This window comes from Scyliorhinus torazame, chromosome 15 (genome assembly GCF_047496885.1).
Source record: "Scyliorhinus torazame isolate Kashiwa2021f chromosome 15, sScyTor2.1, whole genome shotgun sequence".
NCBI classification, from domain to species: Eukaryota; Metazoa; Chordata; class Chondrichthyes; order Carcharhiniformes; family Scyliorhinidae; genus Scyliorhinus; species Scyliorhinus torazame.
In genome coordinates, this window is record NC_092721.1 from 123285863 (window position 1) to 123301319 (window position 15457).

Genomic DNA, 15457 nt, shown 5'->3' on the forward strand with positions numbered 1-15457 from the left:
GCCGATGATGGAGAGTAGACTGATAGGCGGTAATTGCTTGGGTTGGATTTGTCCGGTTTCTTGTGTACAGTACATACCTGGGCAATTTTCCACATTACCGAGTAGATGACAGTGTTGTAGCTGTACAGTAACAGTTGGGCTAGAAGGCAATTCTGGAGCACCAGTCTTCAGTACTATTGTCGGAATATTGTTAGGGCCGATAGCTTTTGCAGTATCCAAAGCTTTTAGCTGTTTGCTGATATCACGTAGAATGAATCTTATTAGCTGAAGACAGACATCTGTGATGTTGGGGACCTCCAGAGGAGACCGAGATGGGTCATCCACTTGGAACATCTGGCTGAATATCATTGTGATGTTTTGCACATATGTGCTGGACTTCCACATCATTGGAGGAGGCGGCTCCACAAATATCTCCATCCTCGGGTGAGTTGTTTAATTGTCCATCACCATTCATGGCTAGATATGGCAAGATTGCAGAGCTTGGATCTGATCCGTTGGTTGTGTAATCAGCTTTGTCTATTGCTTGCTATTTCTGTTGTTTGGTACGCAAGTAGTTCTCTGTTATAGCTTCACCAGGTTGACGCTTAATTTTTAGGTATACCAGGTGTTGCTCCTGGCATGCTCTCCTGCATTCTTCATTGAACCAGGATTGATCCCTTGGCTTGATGGCAATCGTAAAGTGAGGAATATGCCAGGCTATGAGTTTGCAGATTGTGGTTGAGTACAATTCTGCTGCTGCTCATGGCCAACATGAATGTCCAGCCTGGAGTTCCTAGATCAGTTTGAAGTCTATTCCATTTAGCACGGTGGTAGTGCCACACAACATGATTGGGTATCTTCAGTGTGAAGATGGGACTTTGTCTCCACAAGGACTGGTGATCAGCTTTTGAGTGATACTGTCACTGACTGATGCATCTGCGGCAGGCAGGTTGGTGAGGATGAGGTCAAGTATGTTTTTCCCTCGTTGGTTCCCTTATCACCTGCTGCAGTCCCAGCTATGTGCTTTAGGACTGTGCCAACTCGGTTTGTGGTGATACTACCAAGCCACTCTTGGTGATGGACATTGAGCTCCCACATCCAGAGTACATTCTGCATGCCTCAGTGCTTTCTCCAAGTGGTGTTCCATAAGAAGAGTACCGATTCATTGGCTGAGGGGGGAAGGTATGTGATACTCAGCAGGAAATTTCCTTTCCCATGTTTGACCTGGTGCTTCATGGGGTCTAGAGTCAATTTTTTGAGGACTCCCAGGACAACTCCCTCCCAACTCTAAACCACTGTGCCGCCGCCACTGCTGGGTCTGTCCTGCCAGTGAGACAGGACATACTCAGGCTTAGCGACGGTGGTGTCTGAGACATTATCTGTAAGGTATGATTCTGTAAGTGTGATTAGTCAGGCTGTTACTCGACTAGTCTGTGGGATAGCTCTCCCAATTTTGGCACAAGCTCCCACATATTAGTGAGGAGGTCTTTGCAGGGCCTACCGGACTGGGATTGCCATTGTTGTTTCCGGTGCCTAGATTGATAGTGGGTGACAGGTCCAGTTTCATTCCTCTTGTTTTCTTCGTAGCGGTTGAATAAAACTGAGTAGCTTGTTTGTCCGTATCAGGATCTGGAGTCACATGTGGGCCAGATCAGGTAAGAGGGCAGATTTCCTTCCCTGAAGGACATTAGTGAACCAATTGGGTTTGTACAACAATTAACAATGGTTTCATGGTCGCCATCAGACTTTTGATTCCAGATGTATTATTGTGTTTAAATTCCACCTGCCGTGGTGGGATTTGAACCTAAGACCCCAGAGGACTGGATAACTAGTCCATTGGCAATACTACTGCGCCACCATCTCCTCCGACCACCATTCCTCTCTAACCGTGTTTTATTTAATTAAAATGAAATTATAATTCATCTGATAGTTTTGTTAAGACATTAGATATTTAGCTGTTTATTCAGCCAGTTAATCTCCCTCAGAGCTCTACTTCCTGTGCGAACCGTGATCTAATTTTTCAGAGTTTCTGTTTTGGTGTCACTTCCCGCTCCTAATTTAAGTTTGCAGTAGTTATTAATGACTGTATTAATTTATCATATTTTCTTGACGACTTATTTAAAAATAAATAATATATTTGCAATAATTATATAATAATTGAAATGCTTAGCTCCATCTTCTTTGGATCAGCTACCCCTCTTCACTTCTATTAATTATCACTTTCTGATTTTTCTCTGGGGTTTTTTCTCAGCCCAGCTGTATAGGGAGAGGGTAGTGACCAAATGCTTAGTCAAAGAGTTAGGTTTAAGGGACTATTAAAGGGAAAGATAGAGTGATTTCGGAGTGAATTCTGGCTCATAAGCACTTGCCAGGTAACGGCAAGGATGTGCAACAAAAATTGTGGATATGCAAAAGGCCAGGATTAGAAGAGTGCAGAGGTCAGCAACCACAACAACAACTTGAATTATTGGCACTTCCACCATGTAATATGCTCCAAGGTGCTTCACTGGAGCATTATCAAATTCATTTTGGCACTGAGCCACACAAAGCAGTATGACAGCAGGTGAGCAAATGCTTGATCAAAGAAGTAAGTTTTAAAGGTTCAGTACTTTGTGTTATGATCTCCATCGAGACTGATGACGTTTAATTCGAACTTCCAGTTAATAGATGAAAAGGATGACCTGACAAGAATTCTCATTTTAAGATTTTTATCCAGAACAAATGACTAAAAACATATTGATTTTTCTTTTGTAGAGAATTTTTACTTTTAAGCTACAAAAAGGACTATTCTCTTTATGCTTATCACACATCTTGCTTATAGCAAACAATCCACAGTTACACCGAGCTTTCAGTGAGTCTCTGCATCCGTGTTTCCCCAAGTAGTAACTTTCATTGACTGCCTCCAGACATTTTCCTCCGGTTTCAGACAATCCACAATTACACCGAGCTTCCAGTGAGTTCCTGCATCCGTGTTTTGCCAAGTAGTAACTTTCATTGACTGCTTTCAGATGGTTTCATAAATGTACCATCAGCAGTAACGCTTATTCTGATGATCTTTCTTCTGACCATGCCAGGACAAATCTCCCAGAATCCTTTTAGATGATTGCAGGATGTGTCTCTCTGACTAGAGAGCATCCCTCCCCCTCCCATGACTGGCCATGATAGCTCACAAAGCCAAAACAGCCCCAACTCTCTGCTGGCCACATAAACATGCTGTCTGTCTGAGCTGTTCATTGATTTGCAGGGAAGTGTGTAAAAATGGCTTCCTCTGTCCCATGACAACATAAAACACATTTACCTTGCATCTAGATAGAAATGCTGATTAGCTATTCTTGACCCAAACACAAACACAGTTTCATCCAAGTCGTAAATTGTCAGTTTACAGCATAACTGTTCACAACCTGACACCTGCCGCACCTTTCTGGGACCTTTTATGACTCAGTGTCTACCCTGATGCCAGCGTCTCCAAGTATAAATGCCTTGCACCTTCTTCCCAGTAAAACAATCCAAGCCTTCTATTGTTTTGTCAAACTACCCAGGCTTACTGTCAGGCTACCTATCACATGACCCTAAACTTCAAAATACAGTTCCAAAACATAAACCTCCTAATTGTAACACTAGGGAACTGGCAGATTGGCTTCCAATCGGGGAACACTCGCAGCCAGAATTGGAGGTGGGCAAATACCGGATTGTAGATGCAGGTCTGGAGGAGATTAGAGAGAGATGGGAAAGAGTGAGACCATGGAGAGAATTGAAAACAAGGATGAGTTTATTAACATTGGTTCGTGTTCAAATAACACTTAATTGCAGATCAGCAAGCAGAGGGTGATGGTTGAATGGGAGTCGTGCAAAATGGAATATGAGTAGCTGAGTTTTGGCTGTCCTCCAGTTTATGGAGGAAAGTACCTGGTTGGCTAGCTAGGAATGCATTGGAATAGTCAAGACTAAAGGTAACAAAGGCATGAGACAGAGTTGTAACAACAGATGAGCTGAAGTGGTAGTGGAATTGGGTGATGTTATGGAGGTGGAAATAGGTGGTTTTGGCAATTTGTGTGGATATGTGGTTAGAAAGTTATCTCGTGCGTGGTTAGATATGAAACCAAGGTTGCATGGAGTCCTGTTTGGCCTCTGGTGGTTGTCAGGGAGAGCAGTAGTTAGGGTTGCCAATCCTCCAGATTGCCTGGAGTCTCCAGGAATTGAAGAATAATCTCTCGGGCTCTGCAATGTGCAATCCGGGAAAACAAACACCAAGATATTAAAGAAAAATTTTTTTCTTTCAATATTTCTTTTTACAAGTTATAAAATTAATAAAAATGGGCGGGGGGGGGGTAAAGCTATTTGGCAAACAGCCAATTGGGCAATTAATTCAGCATTGACAGCAAATTTGGCATGGTTGCATTTGGTATTGATAAGCTTGTCTTTAAATGATAACACTAAGAATTCAGCTATTGGGAAATCTGGAGCTCTAATATTTTTTTTAAAAATCATATCAGGAGTACACACCTTTATTCCCAATATATACTTTGGTGCACCGACAATGCTAGATACAAATTTACTTCACTATTGTCATTCGAAAGTTAAAATATGATGAACTGTAACATAATTTTTTTCTCTATGTTTACAGCTGTCCAATGGGGAGAAGATGGTCGTCCTTTCAGTTACCTTTTTTACACCGGAAAGCAGTCCTATTATTCACTTATGCATGTGAGTGTAGAAAAAGAAATCCGGTTCAATGGCAATAACTTACTACATCTTTAACTGGCTGTGTTCACATCTTTTAAATTAAAATTGACTTCTCAAAATTAAATTAAATTTGAGAGCAGTGTATGTACAACCAACCATCCCTATTATCGAAGGTAGTCCAGACATGACTACTCAAATACTCTCCTGCCATAAACTGCAGCTCAACCCAAATTCTGCTTGCTTGTGTCCTCTATTTCACCAAGTTCCATTCATTGTGATTTGAAATTTATGCCAGTCAAATAAAATGTTGGAGTGAAATCTGACACAAGTGTAGTGTGGTCCACAAAAGTGTTCTGATTATAATTTACTATGTCACTATAATGTTGCTTTATGTGATGCCCTACTCAACTTTGTAATTCTTTTGTCACGTTTTGGCTAGTTTAACTCTTCTATTCATATCAACTTTCTTCTTTGGTGGTGTTAGAATAAATGAATATTCAAAGTCCTGGAATAAGGTAATCATTAACGGCCTGGATTGTTTTAACTGCAGTTTTCATTTGTTTTTCCACAGCTTCAGTCTTATTTCAAAAAATCAAAAAGGGGTATAACTGTATTTAAAATATATATATCACATTTCAAATAGTTTTGGACATTAAAAGTTTGAAATATTGCCTATCCCTGAAAAGTGAATTCTATTGAAGAGGGAAGTGTCATTGTGTACTGCAGGATTGAACGGCTTGATAAGTTCATTCTTTGAACATTGAAAATAAATTGTGGTGGTTTTTTAGTTGCTACTTCCAATATTGGCACAGAAGCAGTTTCTGAAATTATTTATGTCCAAATTTCAATTGAGGGACTTCTGAGTTATACGGTTATCCAATTAACTAAGCTGTCACATGGTAACCAATCAACAAGCTGACATATCTGGCATACCATCTTTCTGAGTCACTGGGTTCAGTTGAATTGCACAAGTTGAATGTAAAATACCTGTGCCTTTCCAAACCGTGTGAAAATAGTACTGCTCTAAAAGGTAGACTATTTGTGTGTGCTCAAATTCTGCTGATGCAAACTTAGATTTTTGGTTTAAATAAATGAGGTAAAAGGGAACTTGATAGAAATTTTAGCCTGGATTTTCTTAAAATATGGGGTGGATATGAGAAAAATAGTTTTGCAAATTGCTTGTGATTGCAGTATTTTACTATTGAGTATGTTTGTTTCTTAGTACATTTCCTGCTGATGTGCTGGGGTAAGAAAGTATTTTACCCAAGTTGCCAGCTGTTTTTCTTACCACTGCTTTCCCTTTTACAGGTTGACAAGGATTAGTGTTTGAGCTTCTGTGTTTTTAGTTGGGGCTTTTACTTTGTAACGGGTTGTACATTATTTTCAACCTGAAATGACTGATAGAGAATCAGTCTCGTCAATGCCCTGGTACATTTCTCCCTTTCACAACCCCCTGTCTGTCTCTGTCTCTCCCTTCTCCCAGTAAAATTTTAATATTCTCTTACACACATTTTGTACCATTTTTTATATATGAAGGAGGCAATGGAGACAACCAATTTTGATGTGTATACTTTGTACATGAACACAGATATAGTTCACACATGTAATATGTATGAAACAAACATGTTATAGTAACCTGTAAATAGATGATAAACCTTGAAGAATTGATGAAGTAAATACAGATTTATATGATGCCTTATTGCTCTTTTGATCTCTTGTGCATTTGAATTCCAACCCAGAATTATATTGTATCCTGGTTCAATGGAGTTTACTGCTGCAAGTCTGCAGGAAATCTACACCTTGTAGTTTGTTTTTAAAAGGACACTAGAAATATTATGGGTCTCCTGTCACAAATTCAATATATCTTCTGCTCCTCGGTCGAAAAATCAATAATACTTTGTCCTATATCACATGATATTACTTTTATCTTTAAACAGAAATGCAACGAAAATCAATGTTGATTTTTAGAAGTATGAAAATATCATGAGTAAATTTAAAGACATTAAATGAAGTTTGTTTGCTTTTGGAATTTCTGGCGTTATAAAATGAGAGCAAACCATCACTTTAGAATTCACTGAGAATTATCTGGTAAATGTAATACACTAGTATGAATTACTTAATTCTTTAATAAGAAGGGCATGTCTATGTTCAGGCACAATATGTTGACAACCAATACACTTTCACAAATTGTGATCAGTTAACTGCCAAACTAGGAACATAGGAACAGGAGGAGGCCATTTAACAAATCAAGTCTGTTCTGTCATCAGTGAGATCATGGATTTGTGACCTAACTCCATAAATCCACCTTTACATTCATGGGGTGTGAACGCGCTGGCTAAGCCGGCATTTATTCCCCATCCCTAAGTGCCCTTGTGAAGTTAATGGTCGGCTGCCTACTTGAACCACCCACTGTTAGGGAGGGATTTCAAGGTTTCGACCCATGTCCTTTGATATCAGATCTATCAATCTCAAATATAAAATAAAACAATTCACCGAGCGGAAGAGAGATTCAACCTATTGCATTTAAAAGTGATTCTAAACTACTCCAGAAGACCTGCTTTAGACAATGCCCCCATGTCCTAGATTCCTCTACCAGCAGAAAAGATTCTCTTCATCAGCTCTTGAAGACTTCAAAACAATTTTTTTTTTTTTTTTTTTACATTCATGGGATGTGGGCATTTATTAAATATGGCATTTATTGCCTAGTTGCCCTTGAGGTGGTGCCTTCATGAACCGCTGCAGTCCCTTTGGTGTAGGTACACCCACAATGTTGTCAGGGAGGTAGCTCCAGGATTTTGACCATGAAGGAACGTAATATATTTTAACACTTTCTTATTGAATTCAAATTCCACCATCTGCTGTGGTAGAATTCTAACCCAGAACATTACTTTGGGTCTCTGGATTACTAGTCTAGGGACAAAACCACTGTGCCACCGCCTCCCCCGGTTTATACAATCTCTCATAATTTAACTCTTGGAATCCAGGTATCATTTTGGTCAAACAGTGCTGCATTCCTCTGGGGCTAGTGTATCCTTCCTATGGTTTGCTCACAGAACTTCAGGTGTGGTCTAACCAGAACTTTGTATAGTTGAGATAAGACTTCTATCTCCTTGCATTCTAGCTCTCTAGAAATCAAGGCCAGTATTACATTAGCCTTTTTGATTATTTTTTGTACCTGTTAATGAAATTTTAATGAAATATGTACATGGCTCGCTGCCAAGTCTCTTTGGACCTCTGCTACTCCTAGCTTTTCATCATTTAGAAAGTACTTTGCTTTGTTCTATTTGGGTCCAGAGTGGATGACCTCACATTTGCCTGCATTAATATCCATTTGCTACAGTTTTGTCAATTCACTTAATCTATTGATAGCTTTTTCTAATTTTAAGCTTCCATTTACATGACTTACAAAGCTTCCCGTCTTTGTGACTTCAGCAAATTTGGGTTGTGACTTTCTATTCCTATCATCGAAATCCAATCAATATGAGGATGATTGAGGTCCCAACACAGCTGCTTGCTGTGCACTATCCCACCAATTATAACACCTGTCCATTATTCTTACTCAACCAATTACGTATCCAGATCGATAATTTACCATGATGAACTTTACCTTTCGCTAACATTCTCTTTTGAGGAAGTTTGTTAAATACAGGGGAGGTGGTAGTATCACTGGACTAGAAATCCAGAGACCTAAGATAAAGCTCTGGGGACCCGAATTTAAATTCCACCATGATAGATGGTAGAATTTGAATTCAATGGAAATCTGGAATTAAAAGTCTAATAATAGTTGTGCACTATTGTTACCTGGTCTGGCTTCGATATGCTGCCAGTCCCACAATGGTTGACTCTTACTTGCCCTCTTAATGATCTAGCAAGCCACTCCGTTTTATCAAACCACTAAAAATTCACTTAAAAGGATTGGAAACAGACATCAACCGAGGCACCGGAAATCTCAAAAGCAAACCCAGCATTGTTGCCCCTGCAAAGTCCTCCTTACTAATATCTGGCGGACTTGTGCCAGAATTGAGAGGAAACAGCCTGACGTAGTCATACTCACAGAATCATACCTGATAGAGTAATGTCCCAGACACTACCATCACTATCCCTGATTATGGCCTGTCGCACCAAATTGGGAGGGAGTTGTCCTGGGAGCCCTCAAAATCGACTGCAGACCCCATGAACTCTCATGGCATAAGGTCAAACATGGGCAAGGAAACCTCCTGCTGATTACCAAGTACCATCCACCCTCAGTAAATGAATCTGTAATCCTCCGTGTTGAACACCATTTGGAAACACTTAGGCTGGCAAGGGCACAGAATGTACTCTGGGTGGAGAGTTCAATGCTTCAATGTCCATCACCAAGGGTGGCTCAGTAGCACCATTGATCGAGCTGGCTGATTCTTAAAGGACATAGCTGCTAAACTGGGTTTACGGCAGGTGGAGAGGGAATAAACAAGGGGGGAAAACATACTTTACCTCCTCCTCACCAACCTGTCTGTCGCAGAAGCATCTGTCCATGGCAGTATCGGTAGTGGCCACCGCACAGTTCTTGTGGAGACAAAGTCCCATCTTCACATTTGAAGATACCCTCCATCTTCATGATACCACTGTGCTAAATGCGATGGATTTTGAACAGGTATGAAATGAAATGAAAATCGCTTATTGTCACAAGTAGGCTTCAAATGAAGTTACTGTGAAAAGCCCCTAGTCGCCACATTCCGGCACCTGTTCGGGGAGGCTGTTACGGGAATTGAACTGTGCTGCTGGCCTGCCTTGGTCTGCTTTCAAAGCCAGTGGTTTAGCCCTGTGCTAAACAGCCCCTGTTTAGGTCAAGACTGGACATCCATGAAGCAGCAGCAGAATTGTACTCTACCACAATCTGTAACCTCATGGTCCAGCATATCCCCCACTCAAGCCAGGGGGCTCCCCCTGCTTCAAGGAAGAGTGCAGGAGAGCATCCCAGGAGCAGCACCAAGCATACCTAAAAATGAGGTGTCAATCTGGTGAAGCTACAACACAGGACGGCTTGCATGCCAAACAACATAAGGAGCAAGTTATAGACAGGGCTAAGCGATTCCACAACCAACGGACCAGATCTTGGCTCTGCAGTCCTGCCGCATCCAACCATTAATGGTGATGAACAATTAAAAAACTCACTGGAGGATGCTCCACAGATATCCCCGCCCTCAATGATGGGGGAGTCCTTCACATTAGTGCAAAAAGATGAGGTTGAAACATTTGCAATGATCTTCAGACAGAGGTGCTAAGTGGCTGATCCATCTCTACCTCCTCCAGAGGTCCCCAGCATCACAGATGCTAATGTTCAGTCTGTTTGATTCAATCCACATGACATTGAGAAACAGCTTAAAGGACTGGATAATGCAACGGCTATGGGCCCTGACAATGTTGTCATTGAATCCATGGGATCCCTACAGTGCAGAATGAGGCCATTAAGTCTGCACCAACCCTCTGAAACAGCACCCTACCTAGTCCCAATCCCCCACCCTAACCCTGTAACTCCACCTAACACACATCTTTGGACACTAAGAGACAATTTAACATGGCCAATCCATCTAACCTGCACATCTTTGGGCTGTGGAAGGAAACTGGAGCACCCGGAGGAAACCCACACAGATACGGGGAGAACGTGCAAACTCCACACAGTCATCCAAGGCCGGTATTGAACCTGGGTCCATGGTGCTGAGAGGCAGCAGTGCTAGCTACTGTGCCACCATGCCGTCAATTCCGACACTTGTCCTGAAGACTTGTGCTCCAGAACCTCCCACACCCCAAGCCAAAATCCTTCAATAAAGCTACAACACTGGCATTTACCCAGCAATGTAGAAAATTGCCCAGGTGTGTCCTGTACACAAAGACCAGGACCGATCCAACCAGGCTAATTATCGCCCCATCAATCTATCCTGCATCAGTAAAGTGATGAAAAGGGTCATCAACAGTGCTATGAAGTGGCACTTGTTTAGCAATAACCTGCTTTCTGGGCTCTGTTTGGGATCCGTCAAGGTCATTCAACTCCTGACCTCGTGACAGCCTTGGTTCAAACATGGACATGGAGTCTTGAGTCGATGGGAATCGGGGAAATCTCTTTGCTGGTTGGAGTCATATCCAGCACAAAGGAAGATGGTCGTAATAGTTGGAGGCCAATCATCTCAATTCCAGGACATCACTACAGGAGTTTGTCAGGGTAGTCCTAGGCCCAACCAGCTTCAGCTACTTCATCAAGACATTCCTTCAATCTTAAGGCCAGAAGTGGGGATGTTAGCTAACAATTACAGAATGTTCAGCATTATACGCTCCTCCGACACTGGTACAGTCCATCTCTAAATGCAGCACGTCCCAGACAATATCCAGGCTTGGGCTGACAAGCAGCCTGTAGCATGAAAATGAAATGAAATGTGACATTCGCGTCACACAGGCAATAACCATCTCCCAACAAGAGAGAATCTAACCATCACCCCTGGATATTCAGTGGCATTACCATCACTGAATCCACCCACTATCAATGTCATGGAGGTTACCATTGATAAGAAACTGAACTGGAGTAGCCATATAAATATTGTGGCTGGGTGAGCATATCAGAAGCTTGGAATCCTGCAGTGAGTAGCTCACCTCCTGACTCTCCAAAACCTGTCCGCTATCTACAAGGCACAAGTCAGTAGTGTAATGGAATACTCTCCACTTGCCTGGATGAGTGCAGCTCTTAACAACACAAGAAGCTGACATCAACCAGATCAAGGCAGTTTATTTGATTGGCATCCCATCCAAGCATTCACTTCTTCCACCATGGCCACACAGTGGCAGCAATATGTACCATCAACAAGATGCAGGAACTCGTGGGTTAGCCCTGCTGCCTCACGGCGCCGAAGTCCCAGATTCGATCCCGGCTCTGGGTCACTGTCCGTGTGGAGTTAGCACATTCTTCCCGTGTTTGCGTGGGTTTCACCCCCACAACCCAAAGATGTGCAGGCTAGGTTGATTAGCCACACTAAATTGCCCCTTAATTGGAAAAAAAAATGAATTGGGTACACTAAACTAATTTTTAAAAAAAGATGCAGGAACTCACCAAGGCTCCTTTGACAGCACCTTCAAAACCCATGACTGTTGCCATCTAAAAGGTCAAGGATAAGAGATACCTGGAAACCCCAACACCTGGAAGCTCCTCTCCAAGTCACTCACCATTTTGACTTGGAAATATATCAGTGTTTCTTCACTGTCACTGGGTCAAAATACTGGAGCTCCCTCCATAACAGCACTGTGTGTTCCTACACTACAGGGATTGCAGTAGTTCAAGAAGGCAGCTCACTACCATCTTTTCGAGGGCAACTAGGGATGGGCAATAAATGCTGGCCTAACCAGTAACTCCCACATGTCACAAATTTAAAAAAAAATCTTCTGGCAGTCAATAGACTTGCTCTCTTGGCTCTAGTCAGCTCTTGTTAAGATGGACCTACCCATTGCAAATCCTTGCTAATTTGTTGATCAACTGCAAATCTTCCACTCGATCCTTCCCTAGTATTTTCCCAGCAAGAGGTGTTAAGCTCTATAATTAAGGTCTATAATTCTCTGGTTTTCTCCTCGTATCACTGTTAGTTAAGGAAGATATGTGGAATTTTGCAGTGTAAACCATTGATTCCTAAAGGACTTTGGATGATTAAAGTTAGGACATCTGCAATATTCTCTCTGACTTCCTTTACCTAAATTGTCAACAATAATATTTGGTAAGATGTACTTTGGTTTGAGTATGTGTGATCTCTTCTATTTTCTCTCTCTCATCTGCATTGCTTTCGCTTCACCCTCACTTTTGCTCTCTCTCCTTACTTTTTTCTTTATTTTCCCCTGCTCCCTTACAATATCTTTCACTTGCATATTTTCTTTCACTTAGTTTCTTAATTTATAAACCGCAAATGAGTAAAGAAATATCTGTTTATCCAAGGTTGTGTTAAGGATTTGACGCTAACCCAGAGTAAAAATGATGTTAAAGAATACTTGAACCATGCTTTTATATTCCACTTTGAGATCATCTTCCGAATGCCACTTACAAATATTGGTATCAGAACATGGCAATCCTTTCTGTAAATTATTCCACTACTACCGTATAGTTTTGTTATGCATTTGAAATATCAAATCCATAATTTCTTATTGTCACGCTCCTAACAGAAGCTGGTATATATTGTACAAAATAGTGTTATAAAATATTATTCTGTGTAGCCCTTGAATTTATTCCAGCACATATTTGCACTTGTTCTCATGCATGTGATAAATAGTTTACAACCATTGCACTGTTTTAATCCCACTGGTTGCAATTGCCTTACATGTTTTATTAATTCAAATACTAGATTTGTATAATACTTCCAGATTGCAATGCAAATTTTTAACGTATTTGATTTCAAAAATAAATCGGATTTTACAAGAACAATGTGGTGGTATGAAGGCTGTGGCACAAAATGTGACTTGGCCTCTAAGGTAGCCATTTTTGCTCTAGAAAGAGTGCAACAAAGGTTTGCAAACTGATTCCTGGGGTGGCAGGACTGATGTATGAGGGGAAATTGAATCGGTTAGGATTGTATTCGCTGGAGTTCAGAAAAATGAAGGGAGACCTCATAGAACTTATAAAATTCTAACAGGATTAGACAGGGTAGATGCAGGAAGGATGTTCCTAATGGTGGGTGTAGAGAACTAGGGGTCACAGTCTGAGGATACTGGGTAGACCATTTAGGACAGTGATGAGAGATTTCTGCACCCAGAGTGGTCGGCCTGTGAAATTCGTTATTACAGGAAGCAGCTGAAGCAACGCATTGTATGTTTTCAAGAAGCAGTTAGATACAGCACTTGGGGTGAAGGAGATCAAAGGATATGGGGTGGGGAGGGTGGGGGTGGGGAGCGGGATTAGGCTATTGAGTTGGACATGAATAGCAGAGAAGGTTCAAAGGGCCGAATGGCGGCCTCTATGTTTCTATGTTTTCCAATGGTTAATGAAAATTGGCTAGAACTACTTTTCAAAAATCTTCATAAATTGCATTCTTCAATATGAAGCTGTTGGTGAGCTTGTGCCTAAGTTCAATTCCAGTCAGTTATTTTGGAAAGCTTAAACGCTTGCTGAAATGTTAACATGTTAAGTCTGCTAGGTGACTTGGTATGCTACATATTTTAACAAACTCAAAGCCACGGGAGATACTTTCTTCCTTGGAGACTAATATCCTGTCTCATAAGTATTTTATTATATTGAGTTAATGCAGGCATCCTAATAGGATACAAAAGTAATCATTAAATTTAGAAAAAGATAAGGGAGCTCTAAAGCATGGCAAGAAGTTGGCAATCTAAACATTTTGCTTGGCATACAGGTTTATTTAGAAAATGAAGCTAAGCTATTTGGGTGTTGGTGTTCAGATTGTATTGATTTAGCTTTATTGTACCTACTCTTGCCAAACCGCTTCTCATTTTCAGATGTTAACTAGTTGGCCAAGGGCTGCATTAATGCTCCGTATTTGGATTTTTTAAACTGCTCTTGACCAGTGTGTGGTAGAGGAAAAAGGTATAGAATAACTCTGGTGCAAAGCATTCTTGCACAAAATTAAGTGACAAAAACACTGAACAACTGCTAACCAGCTCTATACTGTACAGTTATTTTCTTTGCAAATGAATATCCTTACATAGACTATGTAAAAGCAGTCCAGAATTGGAAAGGTGAAATCCAGCACAAGACCCATTGAGTGTGGTGCTATTTCTTACAACATGGGCTACTCGTCTGCTAAATCAGGACTGTTTTATGCTGAGCTTCTCACACTAGAGTCAATTTTTGTTTGTTACGTTAGCAATCAATGATTATGACCCATCCTCAGATTTAATTTCAAAATGTTTTTCTGAGGGTTAAGAGTAATAATTTAGGTCCTTCTTGATCACATTAATGAGATTAGTTTAAATTTGTTGATGGTTATGATCTGCAGTGTTACATTGGATGATGACTGTCAAATCCCATTTAACACATTAATATTCAAATTCTTACAGAATACTGTCTGTAAAATGTATTAAAACACAGGTTTTGCACCTTTAGGCACAGTAGGAATTCACTTTGGGTCTTCTGTTGTTTCTGCGGAGAGCTACAAGACAAAATCTCGGCTTGTCAGGCGCATTAATTTCTTGAAACCCTTTCACTCTTCATTGACCTTGGGCAAATGAGCTTATTGCCCGAGCTGAAATGAAATGAATGATAAATGAAGAAAGTGCCTTTGCTGAGTAATGGAACTGTAGCGAAGGCTTCTCCAGAGTTTTATTCCTCTACAGCCTGAGGCAGCTCAAGGCCCCCTGCTGTTCATTTAAATAGGTATGTCAAATCTGCCTTGAAATGCTGCCTGTTTGATCTGTGGTAATATTTGTGAAGGTCCCATATGGACTTGAACCCCTGCAGTGGCAAGAAATAATGTGCAACGCTTCATAGTGCAGACACAAATTTTCAAGAGGATGCAACACCACATTTTAGTTGTCGGAGAGGGTGATGTAGCTGAAATGTGGCACTGTCAGCTTCTCACATGGTTGGGCAGAACATAGCGCAAATCTCAAATTATGCATAACCTTCCATTCAGTCATCACTTAAACTTTCAAACGGTATGCTAGATTAGCTATTTTATCTGCATTCCATGTATTTTTAATTATTTTTTATTAAAAAATTATATTGAAGTACTCTGTAAAATAACTGCAAAGTTAATTTACTTGAGTGAATTTTAACAGGGCAGTTCTGGACATCAATTCCTCTGCATTCCCTTCCTTCTCCATTGGAGTTGAT

The 15457-nt window shown here is 40.9% G+C and overlaps 1 protein-coding gene across 1 annotated transcript in view; it reads left to right on the plus strand.

Annotated features, from left to right (window-relative positions):
* Positions 1-15457, plus strand: part of mrps9 (mitochondrial ribosomal protein S9) — a 157044-nt gene that overhangs the window by 86397 nt on the left and 55190 nt on the right. The window contains exon 5 of the mRNA XM_072476650.1: positions 4604-4683. Within this exon, the coding sequence (XP_072332751.1) occupies positions 4604-4683 (80 nt within the window). The remainder of the gene's footprint in view (positions 1-4603; positions 4684-15457) is intronic.